Source organism: Copadichromis virginalis, linkage group LG3 (genome assembly GCF_057382275.1).
Source record: "Copadichromis virginalis isolate Kocher_CV1m ecotype Utaka linkage group LG3, C_Virginalis_male_GT1.1, whole genome shotgun sequence".
Lineage (NCBI taxonomy): Eukaryota > Metazoa > Chordata > Actinopteri > Cichliformes > Cichlidae > Copadichromis > Copadichromis virginalis.
In genome coordinates, this window is record NC_140620.1 from 3,253,583 (window position 1) to 3,278,525 (window position 24,943).

General features: G+C 44.3%; 1 protein-coding gene and 1 long non-coding RNA gene across 2 annotated transcripts; one reads left to right on the top strand and one right to left on the bottom strand.

Annotated features, from left to right (window-relative positions):
* Nucleotides 1-340: 340 nt before the first annotated feature.
* LOC146712324 (uncharacterized) lies at nucleotides 341-8,705 on the top strand. Its single transcript, XR_014919030.1, has 2 exons — nucleotides 341-2,144; nucleotides 3,581-8,705. It is a non-coding gene; the product is annotated as an uncharacterized LOC146712324 (long non-coding RNA).
* An 11,319-nt stretch (nucleotides 8,706-20,024) lies between these two features.
* Nucleotides 20,025-24,651, bottom strand: LOC146712325 (H-2 class II histocompatibility antigen, E-S beta chain-like). Its single transcript, XM_085452036.1, has 6 exons — nucleotides 24,556-24,651; nucleotides 24,180-24,452; nucleotides 21,690-21,903; nucleotides 21,525-21,592; nucleotides 21,332-21,445; nucleotides 20,025-20,389 (listed from the first exon to the last, which is right to left on the bottom strand). Exons 1-6 carry the CDS (start codon nucleotides 24,608-24,610, stop codon nucleotides 20,364-20,366), a joined length of 750 nt encoding a protein of 249 aa, XP_085308162.1. The 5' UTR covers nucleotides 24,611-24,651; the 3' UTR covers nucleotides 20,025-20,363.
* Between the last annotated feature and the right edge of the window lie 292 nt (nucleotides 24,652-24,943).

The window sequence follows — 24,943 nt, forward strand, 5'->3', positions numbered from 1 at the left end:
CTGTTGATGGATCTCCAAAGGTGCCGAATTGGAAATTAAGAACTAAATTAAATGTTCACTCAGTGGAGCTTCTGTTCTGTCCGTGGTGATTTTGGGGTAATTAGTGTTAGATGTTTGGGGAATATATTACTGATAAAAGTTATAGCTGTTTATTGTGGGAAGCGAATTTTGAGTTAAGAGGTTATATGAGGTTAAAATAATACGGTTTAAGGTGTGTGGAAACCGATGTGGGTGGCTGGATGCCAGCAGTCACCTGGTTAGTGTAGGGTATTTGGTTTAATCGATTAGCAGAGACGCGGTCTCGGGCGTCAGGTAATTAAACGGGGGGGGGGGGGGGGGGGGGGCTGAGAGCTCACCGTGAGGCTTTTAAAACAAGTAAATTTATTTAGGACTGGAGACGCGGTCTCCTAGGAATGTAGTTCGTCCAGCAGGTGGCACTGACCCCTAATCGCGGACGCGTGGTTAGGTTTTAGCCCGGAGTTGGCCTTCCGCGGGGATTCGGACTCCCGTCAAAAAGGCTAGACAATCAATGGGTGATTGTCTTATACTGCATTTTTTGATCGACAGGGTCGCGGACCCGGCCGTGACCTTTTAACGTGGCTGCCTTGTGAGTTTTAAGTATAGCTGAAGGCGTGGGTTTGGTACCAGCGCCGGACGTGGAGCTCCCTGCCAGCTGCGGGAAGCGGTTATAAATTAATTAGGACTTAGGAATTCGAGCGCTCTCGGGGTGGCGTCCCCGAGACGTGTAATTGACCAGCAAGGCTAGGCCTGGGCTATAGGTGCTTTTAAATTAGTCAAAAAGTTAGGTGTAACCTCTTCTGGCATATGACGTCTATGCGGGCCCGTGTGTATATAGATTATAAATTACCTGTGTGTGTAAATAAGTTGTATAAATCTGTTAGATCTGAAACTCCGGCTAAAGACTTCATCTCTAGAAAAAACTATTTTCTCTTCTCTCCCTCTTTCTCTCAGTTGGGATTCTGTGTGTGTATGTGTGCTGGAGAAAAAAAAAAAAAAAAAAGGAAAAGGGTCTCTCTCTCTGTCTCTGTGAGAGGAAAAAGGTGGGGGCCGAGTGAGCCCGCGGGGCCGAGTGGGTCCGCGGGAGCGAGCGTGTATGCTGTATAGAGGAGAATGAGGAAGAAGGGAGTGAGAAGGAGCGAGTGAAAGGAGTGACCGAGTGTTTGGTGATTTTTTTTGTTATTTCAGAGGCTCTGGGTAAGAGTTTTGACTATATTGATTTAATTCTGTGGTTTTGGAGTTGGTGACTTTAGCTGTGAGAGTTGTGATAATAGCAGGTTTTTCTTTTGTTGTGATGTTAAGTATAAATTCAATAGACTGTGAGTAATCGGTGTTTTTCTGCCTAGTGTGCTGCGTGGAAGACACAGAAGTGTAGAAATGTGTGTGGTTTATCTTTGTTTGACGTTTTATATAGAGTTGGTTGATTCAGGGTGATTTCTCCCGTTTAAGGGAGGAGTTGGATTGTGGGTATGTTAAAGCTTTTGCTGTAGGGGTATGTGTGTGATTTTGTGCTGGCTTCGCATGTTTAAATGGATGTATAGAAGTTTGTGAGTGAGAAATTGTTATGGTGGGGTTTAAAGTTAGTAAAGAGTCAAACAACGCCCACTGTTTTAAAAAGGCCCAAAACATCATAAAAGACACCTCACATCCTGGCTACTCCCTGTTCGAACTGTTGTCCTAAGGCAGACGGTACAGGGCAATCAGAGCAAGGACTAATAGACTCAAACACAGCTGTTATCCAACTGCAATAACACATCTGAATACTACAAAAATGTCCACCACGCCACTCTTGTGTTAATCTATGCACGGTCTGAAGCATGACTGTGGGAATACTTAGTATTTTAAGTATTCTATCTATTTTATTTATTGAATTTTATTGTTTTGTTTATATTTTGATATTGCTAGGGATGATGCAATGATCGGGGACCATTCTTAATTTCGTTGGTCTCATGACAATGACAATAAAGTTTCTGATTCTGATTCAGATTCTGAAATCAACCCTCCTCAAGAGTTCAATAATTTAGGCAGTTATGTTTATACAAATACTAAATGTATGTTTAGTGTCTTCATACAGGTGTTTTTTCTTAACCTGGAAACCTGAGTACGGCAGCAGAAGACAGGCCAATGTTACGTTTCGGTGTTGTCAGTTTTTTGTTTTTTTGCGTGACTGTCATGTATTTCCTGCTTTACTTTGAAAGTCTGTGTTATCTTAGTGTGTTCAGTTTACGTTTCCTTGTCTCGTCAGGTCTAATTTGCCCCAGCTGTGTTTCCCTCCTGTGGTCCATTCCCTGATTGCTCCTTCTATGTATTTAAGCCTTGTGTTTCAGTATGTCATGGTCGCGATCCCCCCCCCGTTGTAAATAGTTTGGCGCCTTGTGTTTGGTGATGTAAATAAATGTCGTATCTTGCTTTAAATGTCGTTTTGGGATTATTTTTGTGGAAGCCCGTATTAGTTTTTTCTCGTGTGTTTTTGCCTTATTTTTACTTTTTTCGTGTTGCACTCCGGTTGCCTAGGCCGGGGTGTAACATATGGGGGCTCGTCCAATCGCTGAGGGGTCCGAGGACCGCTTCAGCCGTCCGCCGTCGCTGGAGGGTCCGGGATCGCTGGAGGGTCCGAAGGAGGGACAGCTTCGGCCTTCTGTCTTCGCTGGAGGGCCCGGGGACCACTCCAGCCTTCGTCGTCTGCTGGAGGGTCAGGGGGACCGCTCCAGCCTCCATCAGTTTCATCTGCCTCCGCTGGAGGGTCCGTGGGACCGCTTCAGTCTTCATTTGCCTTCGCTGGGGGGAGGGTCCGTGGGACCGCCCCAGCCTTTGTCGTCGCTGGAGGGTCCGTGGGACCGCTCCAGCCTTCATCCGCCTTCGCTGGAGGGTCCGAGGGACGGCTCCAGCCTTCGTCGTCTGCTGGAGGGTCAGTGGGACCGCTCCAGCCTTCATCAGCTTCGTCTGCCTTCGCTTCCGCCGTCCGTCTCCGCTGGAGGGTCCGAGGGACCGCTCCAGCCTTCATCCGCCTTCGCTGGAGGGTCCGAGGGGCCGCTCCAGCCTTCATCGTCTGCTGGAGGGTCCGTGGGACCGCTCCAGCCTTCATCGGCTTCATCTGTCTGGATCAAACTTTTCACTTGGGGTTACATGTTTGATTTTTGGGTGGGGGGGAAATGTTACGTTTCGGTGTTGTCAGTTTTTTGTTTTTTTGCGTGACTGTCATGTATTTCCTGCTTTACTTTGAAAGTCTGTGTTATCTTAGTGTGTTCAGTTTACGTTTCCTTGTCTCGTCAGGTCTAATTTGCCCCAGCTGTGTTTCCCTCCTGTGGTCCATTCCCTGATTGCTCCTTCTATGTATTTAAGCCTTGTGTTTCAGTATGTCATGGTCGCGATCCCCCCCCCCGTTGTAAATAGTTTGGCGCCTTGTGTTTGGTGATGTAAATAAATGTCGTATCTTGCTTTAAATGTCGTTTTGGGATTATTTTTGTGGAAGCCCGTATTAGTTTTTTCTCGTGTGTTTTTGCCTTATTTTTACTTTTTTCGTGTTGCACTCCGGTTGCCTAGGCCGGGGTGTAACACCAAGCTTTGGCTAAAATTCACGGCTGGACACCAGAGTTGTCCCCACCCCTCCCGGAAAAAAAAGAGAGAATGTAGTTTTAGGCAGGTTTTTCTCGCTGAACTGCTCTGGGTGCTGTGTCCCTGAATCTCACCAGTGTTAACCTCTGGCGGAAGACATGGAGAAAAGGAAAAGATGTTCCTGGTAAATGACTGAAACAAATAAAACCACACACAACCAGAGAAAGGTATGAGAAGTGTGAGGAACAGACACATGTGCGTGTTAGAGAAATGCCTCATTTGAGAAAAAGTTAAATTAACCCATACACTGCATTTCGTTGCCCTGTACCTGTGCATGTGCAATGACAATAAAGTGGAATTCTATTCTATTCTATTCTATATACAGACGCACCCATACATGCAATGAAGAAACAGCTTACATACATGTGCACGTACATGCAAGGTTAAAGTAGCGACACTTAACATACACCTGTTTTTAAATGATATAGTTTATACATTACTGACAAATAAACTCTCTGGGTTGCAAGACAACAACTTAACGTCAAAAGACAAAGACACTGGTCTGATGATCAAGTGGGGATACGACAAATTTAGTGGTTAAATTGGGACATGTTTTTGTTGATTGTTTAAGACAAATGACTACTGAATGGTAGAAAATTCCTTTTTAGGTTTCTAAACAGGATCTTAAGAATTTTAACACGTACCTGTGTTGTCCTGTCAACTTGAGGGGTTATAAGTTGATTATATGGTGGGAAAAAACAAAAAAAAGGGGGGAGAGGTGACCCCGTTGTTTCTCCCCTCTCTGGATAACACAGCCAACACAGCACAGTCAACACAACATCAATTTCCTGTTCGCCTGTTTTGTTTTGTTTTTGTTTTTTCTGAAAGCCGAAGCTGACCTGGACTCCTACCCTCCCCTCTACCATCGTTGCCCTCTCCGCGACTATCTTTGACCCTTTGACCCCTGAAGGCCACAGCAGCTGGACTCACAACAACAACTTGAGGATGTCAACAGTGCTGCAAAAAAGCGATCTCATGCAGCAGAGACGGAGAGCACTAAACCTAAAGCCCGTTACACTACACGGGGGAAATTCCCAGACTGCGTCAGCTGACAGAGCTGTGACGAGACGCGCATTAAGCCCGGAGGAAAAGGGAGGGTGAGCAAAAGAATGCTGACCTCTGAGAAGAGCCGAACAGCAGAGCTGCAGAAGGCCGTGGAGCAAAGTAAGGACAACATAAATAGACTCCGATCTGACGTGGAAGGAAAAGACTCTGAGGTTTTTGCCCTCAGTAAGAGCTCAAGGCATGAGAACAGAAAATTGAGCATGGCTCCGGAGGAGCTGGCTGCTAATTGAACTCATCAGTCAGACTTGGAGTTTCACATACAGGACTTGTAATCAGGCGGAAGCTTGCTGGAGCAGGAGGTCGTCAGACTTGACGCAAAGCTCCAACAGCAGGAGTAAACCCTGAAAGAGCTACAGAAGCACAAGGGTCAAGTTATAAGGAGAAGATGCAGGCAGCTGCAACAACGGATGCAAACAGACTCAAAGAGGAGGGCAGGACCCCAGGGCATGCTTCAGGCTGCTGGTTTACCTAAACTACAGAACAGGAAGGTGATGAACACAAACATACACCAACACACAAACACACACTTCTGCATGCGCCGACTTAGAATGAAGAGAAACACACACATGAACACTTATGCACTCGTTGAGGGAGTGAAAACTGATACATACCCATGCACCAAAATCAAAATGTTGATTTAATTCACTAAGAAGTGACACACAATGCTCCAGCTGCTGCAATGAAGAATGCTTTACTGACAAAGGCTCAATGCTGCACACAACAAATCCAAATACAGAATCTGTTACAATAATAAGCCCAGAGGGCATTTGTGTGGTCTGGGGAGCAGAGTCCGGAGCGGTTTGGTTATGAAAACGATGCCCGTGCGAGATATCTGGGGCTTAAGGCCTCGACTCAATTGTTTACTGTACACTAAAAAGAAAAGAAAACAGCCTGAGCAGTGGTGCAGAGTGAAAACGATGAATTAACAGTGTGAGTCTTATTTCAGAGCGCCACATCATTGTGATGGAGATTTAATAAAAGGAGGAACACACGGACAAAGAAGAAGAGAAAGGGGGGGGCAGCCCTTGAACACGATTGCCTGAGGTATTAAAGTTCTGTACTAAATTCTGGTTTCCAGTGTGAGAAAAGTCACGCAGTGCCAGTAGTAGAGCTAGGTTGAGTGATGATTCTAAATTACTGTAAGTAAATCATCGTACACCCGTTCAAGTTTCATGATAACGGGGATCTAGACTTTGTTGAACTCTAGGCAATTTGAACAGCTAAGATTTGAGTGACCAAGTAGCAGTTGAATAAAAGTCATTGAATAAGTGTTGAAATAAACTGGCAGAATTAAGAGAATTAAAACATTTCAAGAGCTCAAATTACTTAATATGGAAACGGTTCTATTTTGTTTCATGAACGCAAAACATATAGGTTTAGGAATAGGAAAAGGTTGAGGTGGTGTTGACTTGACTCTGTGTAGGTTTAGGTGGGTATTTTTATTGATGGGAGGAATATTCAGTGACAAGTCCTAAGACCCGGGCGTTGGTATTTTTGTTTTTGTTATCTTTTATTTTATTTTGTTTTATATTTTGAACAGTGCACTGATTTTTGTTTGTGAATCTTTTCTTTAAGCAGATCTGCACATCGGAAATTACAAGCATTACACGTCGGCGAGAAAATTGTTGTAAGTGAGTTTCTCCGCATTAAAATTGGCTCTGGAGGAAACCACTTATGGGGACAATTAGAAAATGAGAGTCCCTGTCTAAAAAAGGATTCAGCGAGGTAATCCAAACTCAAGTTCTTGTTTTCTTTTTGAGATGACGTTATTTTGCTGAGGGCGGAAATCTAAATGCGGCGATGGTTTCCACTATCAGCAAAGAAAGAAAGAATGGATGACTGAATGAATGGATGAAAGACTGGAAATAAAACAAACGGACTGACTGGTAAAAGCTGACAAGACTTGACTACGACTTAAGGTTAACCTCCACCGAGATAGAACAAGAGGGTGGATGAATTTATGTGTGATTCTTTTTACAGGAAATCTTTTTATAGCACCTCTGGAATGTGAATGTGCTGCTAATGTTTGCTTTGCTTTGTTAAGAATGCGTGAGAAGGGTGCAGTAGAAAACAGACAAGTGACATGAAAACAAGTAATAATAACAAATAACTAATTTGGGGACAGTTTAACCTAGAGCCCACTAACTGGCCATTAGGGGCTCTCTCTCTCTCTTGGAGTAATATTGCCCAAAGGGTGAATAAAACAAATTGTGGCAATAATAGTGATTTAATGATCAGAGAAATCCTGAACATGATACTTGTCTGTTGTGCTGAATCTTTTATTACTCTTATGATTTGCAGGTGGTTGTAAATAAGCTGTTTGCTTTAACAGGTTTGCTTTTTAGCTGAATTGCAAAATACAACTAGAACTATTAGTTGAGACTAATTAAAATTAACCTGACACTGAGGAGGTTCTATATAAGGAAGAATTAAAACAGATATAAAATGCATCTGATCTTTAATTGCAGGTGTCACCATGAAGATTTTTGGTACATATTGCAGGTTGTTGCTCATTATTGAAGTGTGCTCATAAAGGCAAAAGCTATATAGGGGGTCTATGATTTGCTTTGTGTTTTAATGATTTAGGTATGGCAAAATTAAAGGTTTCTAGTCAATTTAGGGAACCAGTGAGAAGCATAATTAGATGATCAGAAACTGAGTACTAGACTTAAACTTAAGTTAGAATTAAGAATGCCCAATTTGTTTGAGGTCTGTTGTTCACTTTTATACACACATTGCAAATGTGCTTATAAGGAGACGGGATGGTCCAGTTGACGAAGGATCGGATTGATATATTGGAGGTATTGACTTCAAGTGAAGAGGGTTAAATGCATGCAAGCTTACACACATAGAATCGGAATCAGAATCAGAATCAGATAAATCAGTCACATAGGCATAGCATAGGATTGGAATGAACAAAGTCAACAACATTAGGTTAGGAGAGCCAGCGAGGGAGATGTGTTGGCTTTCTGTCTCTTGCAGAGAAAGGAGTAGACACCAGAACAATGAGGTCTCGGGGAATGTTTGGAAGAGACGTAAGCGGGAGAGGCGTCAGGGATCATCTTGAGCAGAACAGCGGAAATGGCACAGAGAGCTGGGCTACTGAGCTTCCAGGAGATGGAGGGAGCGTGCCAAGCTCCGGAAGTAATAGTTCTGCTTCTAGTGGTCTCAAGGTGAATGAGCAGAGGGGAGCTGAAGAAAGAAGAATCCGAGGGCGTTTCTTCACTCCAAGAGGAGGTGGTAAAGGGGCCTGAAGCGTGACAGGCTGAAACTCGAGTCTGAAGCTAAAAGAACAGCTGGGTTGTGGGAAAATTGGAAAACAACGGAGGTGTTGGGGTTGATAAGTGTCATAACGTGTTTGTTTGGTTTGGAGACAAATCCTGGTGTGAGTTGGGCTAGCAAGCCAGCCCAAAGAGGAGGAATGTGACCAGGAGATATTTTATTTTGTATTCTCATAATTAGTTATCATTGATTAATCATTTACCATTGTGGAATCTGATGACAGTATAATCTTTGTTTTATATCTATGGTAATCTGAGTAAAGATTAATGTATGCATATTATCATCATTGTAATCAAGTCTCAAATGGTATCCACAGCATTGTATTCACCGTCCATAACTGGAGGGTCCAGCAGGACCTTGTTCTAATTCATTTGCAGGCCTACATCAGAACATGCACATAGAGAGTTATGTAAACATGCACGTTCACCCTTATTTACACAGGGAGGTCATGTCAGGACATTCTCTAGTTGGACACACAGGCTCACAGAACTGCACAACATGACATGTCATACACTTCTATTTCTCTAAAGTATCATCTGATGTTTGTATAAGGAGAACTTTGGACTATGGGGAGACTGTTATCATTTCCAGTAAGGTCTAACTGTGTGATGTTATCATGGGTTATATAAGGATGGGGAACGGTCCACTCTTTAGAGATCTGTGGCTGTACGCTTGTCTTCCCATGCTTCTGTCTTAGAAGTGTGTAATAAAGATCACTATTCTGACATCTACTGAGACCATGCAGTCGTTTGTCTTCTCCTCAAAACTCGAATCATGACATTCCTCTCCTGCTTAGTGCTGAAGTCCACTATCAGCTCCTTTGTCTTACTGACGTTTAGAAGGAGGTTGTTCCTCTGGCACCAGTTCTCCAGATTCCTAATCTCCTTCAGGTAGGCCGTCTCGTTGTTATCAGAGATCAGGCCCACCACGACGGTGTCGTCAGCAAACTTGATGATGGTGGTGGAGCTGGTAGTGGCCACGCAGTCATATGTGTACAGAGAGTACAGCAGGGGGCTCAGAACACACCCCTGGGGGGCTCCAGTGCTGAGAGTGGTGGAGGCTGAGACATGTCCGCCCATCCTTCTAACTTTAATACACTAAAGTTAAGGTTATATGCCTAATTTCTAGTAAGCGGCCCCTCCTATATTGTTATGTATGTGGCCCTCAGTGAAAAAAGTTTGGACACCCCTGCTTTATGAGAACGGATGACAACAGGGCAACTTGCAATACTTGCAAAGCAGATATTTCATTTAAGGGAGGAAACACTACGAACATGCAAAAGCATTTGCTCACAAAACACGCGATGACCTTAAATGAATGTCGTGTTTTTAATTCGGCTCCAGACTCGTGACTCTCAACCAGCAGCAGCGGTAACGTTTGCACGTTAATGCTGCAGGTAAATAATCAACTAACAGTGTCAAGCTCTTTAAGTTCGTGCAGCTTCCCCGCTTGAAAGGGATTGATGCATCTACCACGGGTGTTTAACTGGATTTCACTCAATGACCAGGCAGATCTTTGGTTTTCCTTTTCTTTTAATCTTCTTTTCGGCCATAGTCAGCCACAGGTGAAAAACCTTTAAATACAAACCAAAAAGCCGAAACACAAATTATGTTTGTTATCACACATCTGAGAATATTGTGAACAATCTCAAACATTTTTTAAACACATCAATGCAGTGCATAAGCTTCACAGCACAATATTTACTTGAGTATTTTTAAATGCTCAAATTACATGGTTCACTCTAACAAGTGTACATGCAACTTAAAAGATACAGCTTTCTATAAAGTGCTAAATTAAATGATCAATCTGCATTAGAAGTTAAGCAGCAACAATAGTATTTATAACCAGCTTCTCTTCACCATATGCAAGCATTAACAGCCTTCCATGTGCAGACCAACAGTAAACAATGCTGCCGTAAACAGGCGACCAGCTCACGGCACAGTGCTAATGCTACGTAACCTAGCGGCAGCCGCGACTCTTTAGCAGCTCGCTTCAACCAGTCTTTTAACATAGTCAGCAACCATTTCCTTACCGGCTGCCTCCCTGGCTTTGTAGATTCATCAGTTCCACACAATATCCATGTTGGTGACAACTTATTGAAAGAATTATGCTGGGTTAACTTTCCCGTAAGTGGCCACTTCCTGTTGTTCCCCAGTTCGCCTTCTTTTTCCTCCCCGACAGAAACTAGTGATGTGCGGATCGATCCTGAAATATCGATTCCTCCGATACCAATCATTTATGTTCTAGAATCGATTCTCACATTAAAATATCGATATTTTAGTAATTTAGGGTAAATTTGTAGTTTATCATTAACAGGAACACAGTGGGAAGAAACTATAACATTTGGATTGTCTACATTCAAAGGAACTACTTCCTCTTCCGCCTTTCATAGTCATGTGCGAAATACGTCTGTATAAATGTCTCGCAGCCCCTTGGCGCGTGCACTCACAACAATGGCTGAGCGTAATTGTGCGGACGTATTTTACCTCCACACACAGCTGAGACGTGGTTTGTGATACATGTGGCAAAAAAGTGCTCCAAGAGTGAGGTGTTGTGGCCACACAATAAAATACGTTAAATGTCACCGTTATTATTGGCCGGCCTGGAAACAGCGCGGGTGTCCAAATTCAGAGGCTGCTTCCACCTGAGGACCGGCCTTCGCGGTCTAAAGAAAGCCGGGTAGTACGTCACAGGCTCCCTCGGTGGAGTGAAACTCTGCCGTCTGCTCCTTGCTATCTAAAATATAACCGGGCGCTGACGTAAACTAGTGATGGGATTTCCGGCTCTTTTTAGAGAACTGGCTCTTTCGGCTCGGCTCATTAAAAAGAGCCGGCTCTTCAGGTTGTTTTGTTGCTTTAATTAATTTATTATTAGCAATGATATAAAATTATGCACAAAAGGAATTACTAATGTAAAAAAAAGTGGTTTTATTTATATATGTTTATATATAAATATATGCGGTGGCCCCTAGAGACAAAGCATGTACAAACCCCAAAACACATTTCTAGCGTTAACTGAACTTCCAAAACAGAGCTACCTACAGTAGCGGTTTTTGATACGGGCGACACGGGCGGTTGCCCGGGGCGGCATCGTGGTGGGGGGCGGCATCACGGGCATTGGCAAAAAAAAATAAAAATAAAAAATTGCTCGTACTCATGCTGCCCCGACATCAGCCAGCGCATATCGGGAATGGCATAAGCACCGATCGGTTTTCTATCAGCCATTTGCTGGGAGTAAGGGCGCCCTCCATTTGCGAGGTGCGCCTGCTGCTTGCGGCACAGGGAGGAGAGGGCGGGGCGGCGGGGGATTCACTGACTGGCTGGAGCAGCATCTAATAACCAACTCGCAAAATAAAACAAAATAAAAACAAAACAAACACGAAAACACCAGACATCATGATACAGACTTATAATTTGCACCGATGTTTTTTCGAAATTCTATACGCGAAAAGTGAGCGAGAGCCCTCGGTGCGCCTGCGCGCTGCTGAAGTCAAAGTAAACTTTATTGTCATCTCCGCTACAGACAGTCCAGCATATAGAGAGACGAGACGACGAGGCTCCAGTTACAGCGGTGCAAGTAAATAGTAATAATAATAATGGATTGGATTTATATAGCGCTTTTCAAGGCACCCATAGCGCTTTACAATGCCACTATTCATTCACTCTCACATTCACACACTGGTGGAGGCAGCTACGGTTGTAGCCACAGCTGCCCTGGGGCAAACTGACAGAAGCCAGGCTGCCATATCGCGCCATCGGCCCCTCTGGCCAACACCAGTAGGCGGTAGGGTAAAGTGTCTTGCCCAAAGACACAACGACCAGGACAGAGAGCCCAGGGATCGAACCGGCGACCTTCCGGTTACAGATGCGATTCCCAACCCCCTGAGCAACAAACAATAAATATAAGAAGAGTAAGAAAATAAATATACACTTTAGGACTCGGGGTAAAGGGATCAATAACAATTTAAAATTTACAGTTTGATGATTTAAAGTCTCACACAACCCGTCGAAAGGGGAAGGGGGGGGGGGGGGCTGCTTCCAAATAGAGCACATTTCATTCATAATGTTGTAAATCCAAGCCCTTTATGTATTCATGATTTGAATCCTGGGTTGTGTGAAATCCCAGAAATACACCCTAGACAAAGTGAATCTGTGAACACAGGTGTAGGTCTATTAGGTTATGATGTGGTGATCCTCGGGTTGGTGGATTTGTGTTCATACTGGAGTCCAAAATTAAAACCAATGGAAGATGGACAAGAAAAGTTCAAAGCCATCAGGTGCTCAGTTTAGAAAAAAGAGAAAAGAAGAGGAGGAGAAACAAGCAACAGATGCAGGTAAGCAGATGTGTGATTGGATAATGGCAGGTCATCCTGAACCAATCAGAATCAGAATACTTTATTAATCCCTAAGGAAATTATGTGGGTTACAGTTGCTCCAAGAAGAAATGGTAAAAATAGTAACAGTAACAGACTAAACTCCAAACAACACATTATGTTACAGATTTTAATATTAATTAGTCATTGTCAGTTGTTGATTTGTCCTGTTCTCATTGTGTGACGAATTATGATGGCTGTTCGGTAGCCATTTGCATACCATGCACTCTCTCTCTCTTTATATGTGTGTGTGTGTGTGTTTCTCTGGCGAAATTCAGTATGGTTCCGACAACAGTTTTATGTTAATGTATAATCCTTAATGTTTTATGTTTTATATGTGTGTGTGTGTGGGGGGGGGGCGCCAGAGGGAGTGTTCGCCCGGGGCGCCAAACAGGCTAGAACCTGTCTCTCCCTCCTCTGTTCCTGTGCTACTGAATGCGTAACTACCGCCCCTCCCCCCTCTTCCCAGCGCAAAGCACAAGGCTCATGCAGAGTGAAGCGGGAAAAAAGTGGGAGAGAGAGGGTGAGAGAAAGAAAAAAAAAAAACCCAGGGCTTGTGATAAGAGCCGGCTCGTGATAAGGACCCGGCTCGCGTCGTTCACATCAAAGACCCGGCTCTAAGAGCCATTTCGTTCGCGACTGACACATCACTAACGTAAACTCTCCACCGTCTCACACTTTGTTTAATCAGTTTTCTGTTTGACGTTTATTCAGCTGTGTGAAAACCCCGAGGAACCCTCCCGAGGGATTAATGAAGTTAAATTTAATTTAATCTAATCTAATAACTTTAATCTCAGCCAAACCGATTTACTCACGAACAAATAAAACACTGAAAAAGCCAAACAACAACATTTTTAAGTTATCAAAGTGACTTATATATCATGTTTAACCCGAGTAATGAAAGCCCGCGGGGGTTTGAAGACGATGTGTCGGCTCAGATGTTTGAAGTTTACACAGCTACATTCTCACCTGAAAACATGTTAAAAGTTTTTTTGCGAACCAGAAAGAGAAATAAGAGTGATAATAAAACTAAGTAGCTGCAGTAATAGTGGCTATTGTTGGAAACTGGAATTGGCTGGGCCCAGTATGAATTCTGTGATATGGTTTTTCAATTTTGTTGCCCGGGTGGAAATTCGGGAGAAATTCGGGAGAATGGTGGCTCCGGGAGATTTTCGGGAGGGGCACTGAAATTCAGGATTCTCCCAGAAAAATCGGGAGGGTTGGCATGTATGGTTGTGGCAACATCACTAACCTTGTCAAACACCTCAGAGTAAATCATATCACAGAATATGACGAGCATATGTTGAGGTGAACTGAAGAGGAGGACAGGGACAGGTGCTGCTAGGGCAAGACAGACGTCTCTCACAGAGTCCTTTAGTGCTGCAGGCAGGCAACGTGTTCACATAGCACAACTTCAGTTTTTTTATTTCTATATGATGAACTCTGCATTATTAAGTGATAAGAACAAGTAATCTGATGTCCTGTAATCATTATGACGCTATAATTTGAGATACAGGAGGGACCATGTGCTTACCTGCTGCTCTCTGGCAGGTAGCTCCATGCCCTCCTGGGTTTTAAATGCACCTTAGAACACACATGCATCAACACTACAATGAGCGGGTGGAGGGAGGTTTGGAGTCTTCTCTCACCCCCATTCTCTGCGGCCTGCTGGAGCGGGGGGGCTAGGAGGAGGAGTTGGCCGTCCGACTGCGGTCTGGAGTGTGGGGCCTCCCTGCTGCTGCGGAGTCGGGGTGGTCTGCCTCCCCCCACCGCAGGGAAAAGGGTAACACCACCTGGGTCTGGGTGCAGTTAGATTAGATTAGATTAGATTAGATTAGATTAGATTAGATTAGATTAGATTAGATTAGATTAGATAGAACTTTATTAATCCCTCGGGTGGGTTCCTCTGGGAAATTCGATTTCCAAAAAAGCACAGCACCGACAGAAGTTACAGAGTTGCAGAATATTATATATATATATATATATATATATATATAATTGCCGGCTCGGACGTCGCCCGGATCAACAAGGTCCGCGTCAGGTGTTGAGGAACCAGGGCACCCTGACGAAAAGTGGGCTACTGGAACAAGAAGGCATTGGTGGGCAAGAGACGAAAACAGGGCGTTGTTGGAATGCTACTATGCAAGTAACCCCGGCGGAAGGGGCTACATGAATAGGATGACGGACCTATGGATTCTTCGATACCCAACATCCACAATGACGGCGAAACAACTAGTAGCTCAGTGTTCCAACATTCGAAAGAAGGGACTGCTCTCACAGCTAGAGATTGACGAGGTACAACACAAATGCTACGGCAAGGAGGAGTCAGGACGCCAGGTCAGGGGGGAGATATCATCACCCCCACCCGAGATTGGGTACATAGCCCCAAGTGCGATAGGAGAAGGATCGTTGAGTGCGAGAGGAACTGACCTGAAAAATAGGATCATGGCCAAGCTTGAAACCTGGATCCCCCGTAGCCGGTTACCAAGATTACGTGAAGTACCCTCAGAAGGTCTGCTAGATGATGTTAACGCAGCACTACGGGCAATACCTACAACCACGATTACCGACACTAACAAGCTGATCTACAATACGGCAACAGTGATCAGTGAGATGCTTGGCTACAAGTTGAACAGCGACAAGGGGCAGTACCCTCCATGGAGAAGGAGGCTAGAGGGCAAGATCAAAGTAGCACGGAGGGAGGTTAGCCAACTAACAGAGTTGCAGAAAGGTGCGACAAAGAAGGTGCATAAGAAATACAGCAAGCTGTCCATACCTGAGGCCTTGGAAACTGCCAAGCAAAGACTCACAGCCTTGGCCAGCCGCTTGAGGAGGTACACCAGAGAGATAGAAGGCAGGAGAATAAACCAGCTGTTCTCCACAGAACCAGCAAAGGTGTACTCTCAGTGGCAAGGGAACAATAAGAGAACAGCACCACCAAGGCTGGAGACGGAGCAATACTGGAAGAGCATATGGGAGAAGGATGCAACCCATAACGGCAATGCTCAGTGGCTAGAGGATCTGAGGGCTGACCACAGCGACCTCCCTGAACAGGGTCCAGTAACCATCACAGTGGCAGATATCCAAGAAAGGGTCTCCAGTATGAAGAGTTGGACAGCACCAGGGCCCGACATGGTTCACGCCTACTGGCTGAAGAAGCTGACTGCACTCCACGAGCGTCTGGCAGCACAAATGAACCAGCTGCTAGTTAACGAGAGACACCCGGAATGGCTAACTGAAGGTCGGACGGTCCTGATCCCCAAGGACCCCAAGAAGGGACCGGTCCCCTCCAACTACCGACCAATAACCTGCCTCAGTACTACATGGAAGCTCCTGTCAGGCATCATATCGGCTAAGATGAACAGGCACATGGGTCAATACATGAGCGGGACACAGAAAGGAATTGGCAAGAATACCAGAGGCGCAAAACACCAGCTACTGGTAGACAGAACAGTCAGCCGAGACTGCAAGACCAGACTGACCAACCTGTGCACTGCCTGGATTGATTACAAGAAGACCTATGACTCAATGCCCCACAGCTGGATACTGGAATGCCTAGAATTGTACAAGATCAATGGGACCCTAAGAGCCTTCATCAGGAACTCAATGGGGATGTGGCGTACAACACTAGAGGCCAACTCCAAGCCCATAGCACAAGTCACCATCAAGTGCGGGATCTACCAAGGAGATGCTCTGTCCCCACTGCTGTTCTGCATAGGCCTGAACCCCCTCAGTGAGATCATTAACAAGACTGGCTACGGATACCGACTACAGAACGGAGCAGTTGTCAGCCACCTCCTGTACATGGATGACATCAAGCTGTATGCCAAGAGTGAACGAGACATCGATTCACTGATCCACACTACCAGGCTATACAGCAATGACATTGGAATGTCGTTCGGACTGGAGAAGTGTAGTCGGATGGTAACAAAGAGAGGGAAGGTAGTCAGAACTGAGGGGATTGAACTACCAGAAGGCAACATTGCAGACATAGAGGACAGTTACAAGTACTTGGGGATCCCACAGGCGAATGGGAACCATGAAGAGGCCGCTAGAAAAGCTGCAACCACCAAGTACCTGCAGAGGGTCAGGCAAGTCCTGAGGAGTCAGCTGAATGGTAAGAACAAGATCCGGGCCATCAACACGTACGCCCTACCCGTGATCAGGTACCCTGCTGGGGTAATAGGCTGGCCAAAGGAGGAGATAGAAGCCACTGACATAAAGACAAGAAAGCTCCTTACCATGCATGGAGGGTTTCACCCCAAATCCAGCACCCTGAGGCTGTACGCTAAGCGGAAGGAAGGGGGCCGGGGACTGGTGAGTGTCAGCACCACAGTCCAGGATGAGACAACGAACATCCAAGAATACATTAGGAAGATGGCCCCAACTGACCGAGTGCTCAGTGAATACCTCAGGCAGCAGAAACCCAAGAAAGAGGAGGGAGACGAGGAACCATCATGGAAGGACAGGCCCCTGCACGGTATGTACCACCGGCAGATAGAGGAGGTGGCTGATATCCAGAAATCCTACCAGTGGCTGGACAAAGCTGGACTGAAAGACAGCACAGAGGCACTAATCATGGCAGCACAAGAACAAGCTCTGAGCACAAGATCCATAGAGGCTGGGGTCTATCACACCAGGCAAGACCCCAGGTGCAGGCTGTGTAAAGATGCCCCAGAGACAATCCAGCACATAACAGCAGGGTGCAAGATGCTAGCAGGCAAGGCATACATGGAACGCCATAACCAAGTGGCCGGCATAGTGTACAGGAACATCTGTGCCGAGTATAACCTGGAAGTCCCGAGGTCAAAATGGGAGATGCCCCCAAGGGTGGTGGAGAATGACCGAGCTAAGATCCTGTGGGACTTCCAGATACAGATGGACAAAATGGTGGTGGCTAACCAACCGGACATAGTGGTGGTAGACAAACAGAAGAAGACGGCCGTAGGGATCGATGTAGCGGTTCCGAATGACAGCAATATCAGGAAGAAGGAACACGAGAAGCTGGAGAAATACCAAGGGCTCAGAGAAGAGCTGGAGAGGATGTGGAGGGTGAAGGTAACGGTGGTCCCCGTGGTAATCGGAGCACTAGGTGCGGTGACTCCCAAGCTAGGCGAGTGGCTCCAGCAGACCCCAGGAACAACATCGGAGATCTCTGTCCAGAAGAGCGCAGTCCTGGGAACAGCTAAGATACTGCGCAGGACCCTCAAGCTCCCAGGCCTCTGGTAGAGGACCCGAGCTTGAAGGATAAACCGCCCGCAGGGGCGTGCTGGGTGTTTTATATATATATATACACACACACACACACACACACACACACACACACACATATATATAAATACAGAGACAATATAAATAAAATATACGGAGGGGATAAATAGAATAAATAGGAATAAAAAATAAAAATACAAGTGAATTGCACATTTCAAGTATTGAGGTCTATTGAGGTCTATTGCACCCTTGCCCCCCTCCAGGGGCAAGGGTGCAATAGACCCGGTTTGTAGAGTACGCTTGGGGAGTGTGATCGTGTGTACAGCGTCTCTTTATGTCTGTCTCCACGTTGGTTGAGTGTGGAGTAAGTGCATATGAGAGCATGAGGGTGGGGATGGATGTTTGTGTCTGTGTGTGCCTGTATGTCTGTGTCTATATGTCAGGTTGGGTATCAGACGCCATGTTGGGTCTGTGTTTCCACAAACCCCGCTAATTCTAGAGACTTATTCATCATGAAGAAAACAAGACAGTCGATCGATCCATTACTTGCGCAAGGGAGGCCTCGTCTGTGTCCAGCACGACAAAGAACCCCAATGGTGGCCTCCTCTCGCTGCCTTTTATTGACAAACTTCAAACAATAGTTTACAAAACACCTCCCCTTGCAACCCCCTTTGGTTACATAGACAAGGACTGTATGTAAGTGTGTGTGTGTGTGTGTGTGTGTTATGTGAGAATGTGTGTGTGTGTGTGTGTGTGTGTGTGTGTGTGTCAGACCTCCTGCTGACCAAAGGGTCGTAAACGCAGGAAGCTTACATCAAAGAAACAGATCTTTCAGATAGGATGCCTCTTTTCAACCAACGGCAGTCACTCTCCTCTCCAAATAACTTCTGCTTAGCTTTCCGAGCTTCCCTCGGGTCCTCTTAATCAGCGGTCTCCAACCTTTTTTGCGCCACGGACCGGTTTATGCCCGACAATATTTTCACGGACCGGCCTTTAAGGTGTCGCGGATAAATGAGGGAGGGGCTAATAATCGGCTCAGTCATTTTTAATGATCGTTGAAAGCCCAGATTGTAATCGTGATTAAAATTCGATTAATTGAGCAGCCCTACTGTTGAAACATGACCTATCACAGGTCCATGGAACTAAACTAAATCTCATACTGGACTACACCTCATCCCACCTCCTTTTGGAACTTAATAAGCTGTTTTGTATTGTCAACATTATTTTTGTTTGTGATATATATGCAATAATACTGTAATAATAATAATAATAGATTGGATTTATATAGCGCTTTTCAAGGCACCCAAAGCGCTTTACAATACCACTATTCAGTCACTCTCACATTCACACACTGGTGGAGGCAGCTACAGTTGTAGCCACAGCTGCCCTGGGGCAGACTGACAGAAGCCAGGCTGCCATATCGAGCCATCGGCCCCTCTGGCCAACACCAGTAGGCGGTAGGTGAACTGTGTTGCCCAAGGACACAACGACCAGGACAGAGAGCCCGGGGATCGAACCGGCGACAGATACGCTTCCCAACCCCCTGAGCCACGGTCGCCCCCATATGCATATATTTTTTTTTTAATTTTTTTGTACATCTGTCTATACATTTCTCATAACAAAGATAATATATATATATATATTTTTGAGCTCTATTTTGGTTTCCTGTGTTTTATTCACACACTCAGGCTCCATAGTCGAAACTACTTCGGATTGCTCATTATCTATGAAGCTGCAGTCAGGCGCCCTGGTCCTTTAACCGTTACACTGGGGTAGTGATACAAAAACTGCATTTTTTTTTTTTTTAATTAATGAAAAAATAAATAAAAATAGAAATGGCCTCATGTTACAAATCTATTTTATGAGGAATACCTGGAATATGAATATATTACAACTTTTCATTTTAAAGATTTTGAAGAAAAACAACACCCCACGTGTGCATCTAAGGATTAATAAGTGATGCAGATTTCTGGTTTCCTTTGACCTTCTACAATAGTTTTCTTTCCAAGGATGGTGAGATTTAAAAGCAAACGGGCTGCAGGTTCATTGGTAGAGATAGTTTTAGTCTAAAAAACTGAAGGAATTCCAAGATTTTCTCTAGTTATGTTTGAGATCACAGAAAGTGCATCACCCAGCTAATTGTTCATTTCTAGGCCAAGATAGTGAGTTCTTAGTTTTAATTAATATAGTGGGGATTTAAAAAAAAAACAAAAAAAAAATAAAACAGTAAGATGCAGATGTTTCCATATTTGATCTGCTGAAAAGAACCAGGTGATCTGCCAGAGACCAAATGATCTTTAGCATCCCTTGAATAATGACGTTCTGACTGTTGGTGATGCCTTCCCCAACTGATGTGGCCCTTTGGGAAAATGGTTAGTGTGAGGGTGTGCGGAACATCTCCCCGACCTCAGTAAGTTGTTCAGTGTGACATTAACAGGATGCAGGTAAATAAACAAACAGCTGAGAGTTTGAGTCATTTATTTTGGAACAATGACCTCCAGTAAAATCTGTGATCTATGGTAATCAGATGAGCAGAAACACCCAAATCATTCAGACACATGGATTACAGGGATTACATTACATGGATTAAACAGCAGACGTGCACATAAAGCATCAAACACAAGAGTCCACGTTAAACATGGTCCAAAAGCTTCCCAGTAAAACCACAACAACCACCAACAACACTGAGATCCTGGATCAGGTTCAGAGTCCAGACAGAGATCATCATCATCATCATCATCAGTCTGAACACAGGAAGCAGCAGCTTTTCATCAGACAGAACCAGGACCAGGATCCAGTCTCAGTTACTGGGAACCAGGATACGACCTGAAAGAAGAAGAGATGAGGACACAGTCACCAACACACTCTGAAAACAAACCATGGACACTGGTTTTAACAGATCAATGGCAATGATTCAGTAAAGTTTCATGTTTCAGGGCCTGAACCAGGTCTGAAAGTCCTCAAAAACAACAGTAAAAACCTGTGTTTGAAACATTAATGTAAATAACAGTTGTCTGAAAATAAACAGCAATGCTCTAAACCTGCCTGAAACATCAATATATTAAAGAATGCAGATGTAAACCAGTTTTATGCTACGTCCACACGTACCCGGGTATTTTTGAAAACGCAGATTTTTCTATGCGTTTGCACCTTTCGTCCACACGTAAACGGCGTTTTTGGTCACTGAAAACGGAGATTTTTAAAAACTCCGGCCAGGGTGGATATTTTTGAAAACTCAGTTTTTGCGTTTACGTGTGGACGAGAAAAACGCAGAAAACTGAGAAAACGCAGCGTCAAAGGTGTGCGCCTTTTTTGACGTCACACTGTGTGCCAGGTTATTGTTTCGGTGAAATGAATATCTACAATACTGTTACTGTTAATTCTACTCTCTGCAGTGTTTAAATGCTTACATATACACACAGTTACTGTCCCTCCACACATACGACTCGGTTCTGATTCTATGCCCCAGCTTTGTTTACTTTTTCCCACCGAGGCTTCTAGACTTCTGATTGGCCAACATTTCTGCACGGTTAGGAATATATCGCCACCTGCTGCTTTGGCATGTTCATAGCAGCGTTTTCCTTCATTTCTGCCTTTATGTGTGGACGGGATTATTTTTTAAAACGAAAACGGAAAATCTCCGTTTTCAAAAATACCCGTGTACGTGTGGACGTAGCCTTAGACTCATGTAATGTGGTTTGAGATTTCATTCTGGCCTGAACTGGTTTCAGGTATGAACTGGTCTGTGAGTGAGAGTCCTGCTCTGACCTCGGGCCTTCCTCCTGTAGTAGATGAATCCAGCCAGAGATAAGATCAGACCCAGGATCAGTCCTGAGGCTCCGATGGCGAGCTTGTTCCTCTCTGACTCAGGCATGGACGGATCTGAGGACACACAGGTGAGAGTCACACAGGTAGGTATGTACAGGTGTGTACAGGTGTGTAGATACAGACAGGTATTTACCCCAGTCAGTGATCAGAGGTTCCTTCAGGCTGGCGTGCTCCACCTTACAGGAGATCTTCTCCCCAGACCTTCAACACAAACATCAGTGACTCTCAGATCTTAAACTTTTAAACTTTAGTCCAGACTTCATACTAAAAGTCTGTTTCCATGGATTATGATGCTCACCTGGGTGTGTACTCCAGGTGTGAGTGGGTCTGGTAGTACCAATCACCATCTGCCATCTCCTCAGTGGAAGTGACATCAGAGGTGACTTCCTGTCCATCTCTCAGCCAGCTCACTTTGATCTTACTGGGAAAGAAGTCATAGACGCTGCAGACCAACATGGCAGGATGCTGACTGGAGAGAGGCGTCATGGAGTGAAGTTTGACAGTGGGCGGAGCTGCAAGACATTATGAGTTTGTTTTATATATCAATTTAAATATGCCAGAGTTAGCCAAAAGGTTACTTTTCATGTGTAGACCCTGGCCGGTGATACAACAACGATAAATAAGAAATGTACCAGACTTAAACGTGGTTCTAGATCAGTTGTTCTGAGCTGTTTTTCCTGCAGCTCACCTGCTGTGGTTTAAAAGTCATTACTGACAAAAATCATACAGAGGCTGTGGAGACTTGATGATAAACTGCTGTCTGAGCTCACACACACAGATGAACCCAGCCTGCTTTATTAATATCACCATCAAACTTCAGGACTGAAGCTGATCTCAGTCTGGATATCTGCTCATTAGTAATGGTAATAATAAGACCAAAGATGCCTTACAGACCTCCTGTGGAGGGGAAGCTGTCTGAACACACAGGATGACTTCGCACTATCAGACAGCTTCCCCTCCACAGGAGGTCTGAGCTGGTTCGCCTCATGTTTCTCTGAGCTGCTGCTGCTGGGAGCTGATTTCAGTCCATAACATGAACTTCTGTCACACTGGAGCACATGAATTATTAACGTCATGTTACACAGCTCACAGGTTGTGTGTGTTTACATTCTGAATACATTTCACTGATCAGTCAGGTCAGCCTGTCAGCACAGCAGCTGATTCATGAACTCATCAGCTCTGTCTGAGCTGCTATTTCAGCACTTTAGCTCACTTTACTGCAGAGATGCTGTAAAGAGTGAGACACTTCACACACACAGATTAAATAACAGCAGTCACATTTATATTTGTGTGTTATGATGATAACTTTATAATTGTTTCAGTATATTTAATAGCTCCACGGTTACACTGACTCATAGATCTGAGCTGTAAATGTGTGCAGGTGTGAAGCTGCTACACAAGCTCTGAAAGTCAGAATCAATAAATAAACAGCAGACAGCCTTTAAACAAACATCAGTGTTTTTAATATGTATCTGATTTAAAATCAATGAATTAGAAGAAAAGAACGAACATTGTTTTTATTAACCTGTAAAGATGCTTCATGCTGTTAAAAATATTTATATGAATTATATTAAACAATGAATGTGAGCTATATTTCATCTTAAAGAGGTTAAATAAATAATTTAATATCCTTATTAGTGTGTAATGACGAAGACCTGCAGTTTGCCTGTTTCACCAGCAGGGAGCGCCACAGACTGAGGTTAGATCAGTGATTTATTACAGTTATTACAGTTTTTACCGAATGCTTAAACCCTAACTGTGATTCCTGTAGCACAATCTCTAAAACTATTCAGACTTATAGCAAAACCACTCACTGAGTTTGCAAAACTAAAAGCACAAAAACTGCTTTGCACTCAGTTTGCAATTTTGTAACACACACTTTGCAAAACTGTAGGCACAATTCACTGCACAACACTCAATTACCAAATTTCCAACACACTCCTAGCAAAAGTATACACATGTGTGGCTATCATTAACACTAATTTGCCAACTGTCTGGCACACTTTCACATGTGAAAACTTTTTTAGATAATTAGTTCACTTTGCAATCAGCCTAAGCACTATAATACAGGTAAGCTGTGTGTGCGGAGTACAATGGAGGGAGCAGAAAGAGTGAGAAGTAGAGGAGGCCGAGGAAGAGGACGTGGAGGTGAAGAAGTAGGATGAAGAGGACGACAAGGACAAGGAGGAGCAAGAGGAAGACGAGGAGGGGGGAGAGGAAGCATGTTCACTGCAGACCAAGTAACCCATATAGTCATTATGGCGATTGCAAATAATCCTATACTTGGAAATAAACACTTGTGTTTGTTGTGATGTGTTTGAATAAACACCAGTACTTGAAGTTTGGATCCCTCTATGCTTATGGATCTATGACAGAGGTATGAGCTCAAACTGACATAGCCTACCTTGTGCACAGAGAAAGCAAAAGCCAGATGTGTTTTGTATTCATACCATCAGTGTGCAGTTGGCGCATTGTGTGCTTAGTAGATGATGGCTTGTGTGTACTGTTTGATACGGAAACACCATTTTTACAAAGGTGTGAGGGGTTAATCCAGCTGTGTTTGCTTTTGCAAGAGAACTACAATGTTTGGATGATTGGGTGACAGGTTTTCTTATCTGTGTGAAGAGTTTTGCTAAATTAGCCAATAGTTACATAACATGTGCTTAAGCAATCAGAAAAAACTGTAATCAGTCAGAGTCGGACCTGCAGCTTTGAGTCCATCATAAATGATTCAGTTTGAGGTTAACATGAACACCTGATGATGTCACACAAACTACTGTATACTCACGTGATTGAGTAATCACAGTCTGGTAGTTCAGACCAACGTTAATTTTGCAGTACCTCTCCTTCTGAGCTCTCCTGTTGTTCAGTATTGCAGGATCATTGTTCCATCTGTCTGCGTTATACACTCCATGCTTAGTGAATCCAACATACTTCCCCACACTGCTGCTGAACCGGGCGTACTCGATCTTGTTGTAATAACAAGAGTAGATGTACTCGATGTCCTTCAGATCAGTGGAGTTAAAGTCACAGTGGTCCACATGATACTCCATGAATCCACCTGAGAACAAATAGAACCACACAGAACATCAGACTGTGGCCTGATCACATCATTGATCAGTGATCAGTGTATTAATGATCATTTATGAGTGTGTTGATGGTACCTGCTGTGCTGAGGCTGATGAAGAGGAGGCTGAGGCAGAGGAAGGATGAAGCCATGTTCCTGAGTTCTCCTGACAAACTGACTCAGTCTGACTGAGAGCTGCTCTAAAAACAGAGGACAGGTCACATGACCACAGCGTCATCGGTTACCAGGAAGAACTCTGTGACACCAGCTCACAGCTCAGACTGTAACACACAAACACACACAGGATGATGAAAAGTCCATTAAAGCTTTAAAAAGCAGAGAGCAGCACTCTGAGACCTCCTCAGCACATTTCCTCGCTGCTGCACTCAAAACTCACTTGTATTTCAATCACATTCTGCACTCATAGAAATATGAGTATATTCATATTCATCTTTAATATTTAATATTTATCCACTTGAAAGCAA

What these genes read in the sequence shown, in the direction of transcription:
- LOC146712325 (XM_085452036.1), bottom strand. Translation starts at nt 24,610, where the DNA reads ATGGCTTCATCCTTCCTCTGCCTCAGCCTCCTCTTCATCAGCCTCAGC. An exon ending in CACCTGGAGTACACACCCAG is followed by an intron (nt 21,593 to 21,689) that starts GTGAGCATCATA and finishes TTTGTGTTGAAG; the next exon opens with GTCTGGGGAGAAGATCTCCT. An exon ending in ACCTCTGATCACTGACTGGG is followed by an intron (nt 21,446 to 21,524) that starts GTAAATACCTGT and finishes GTGTGTCCTCAG; the next exon opens with ATCCGTCCATGCCTGAGTCA.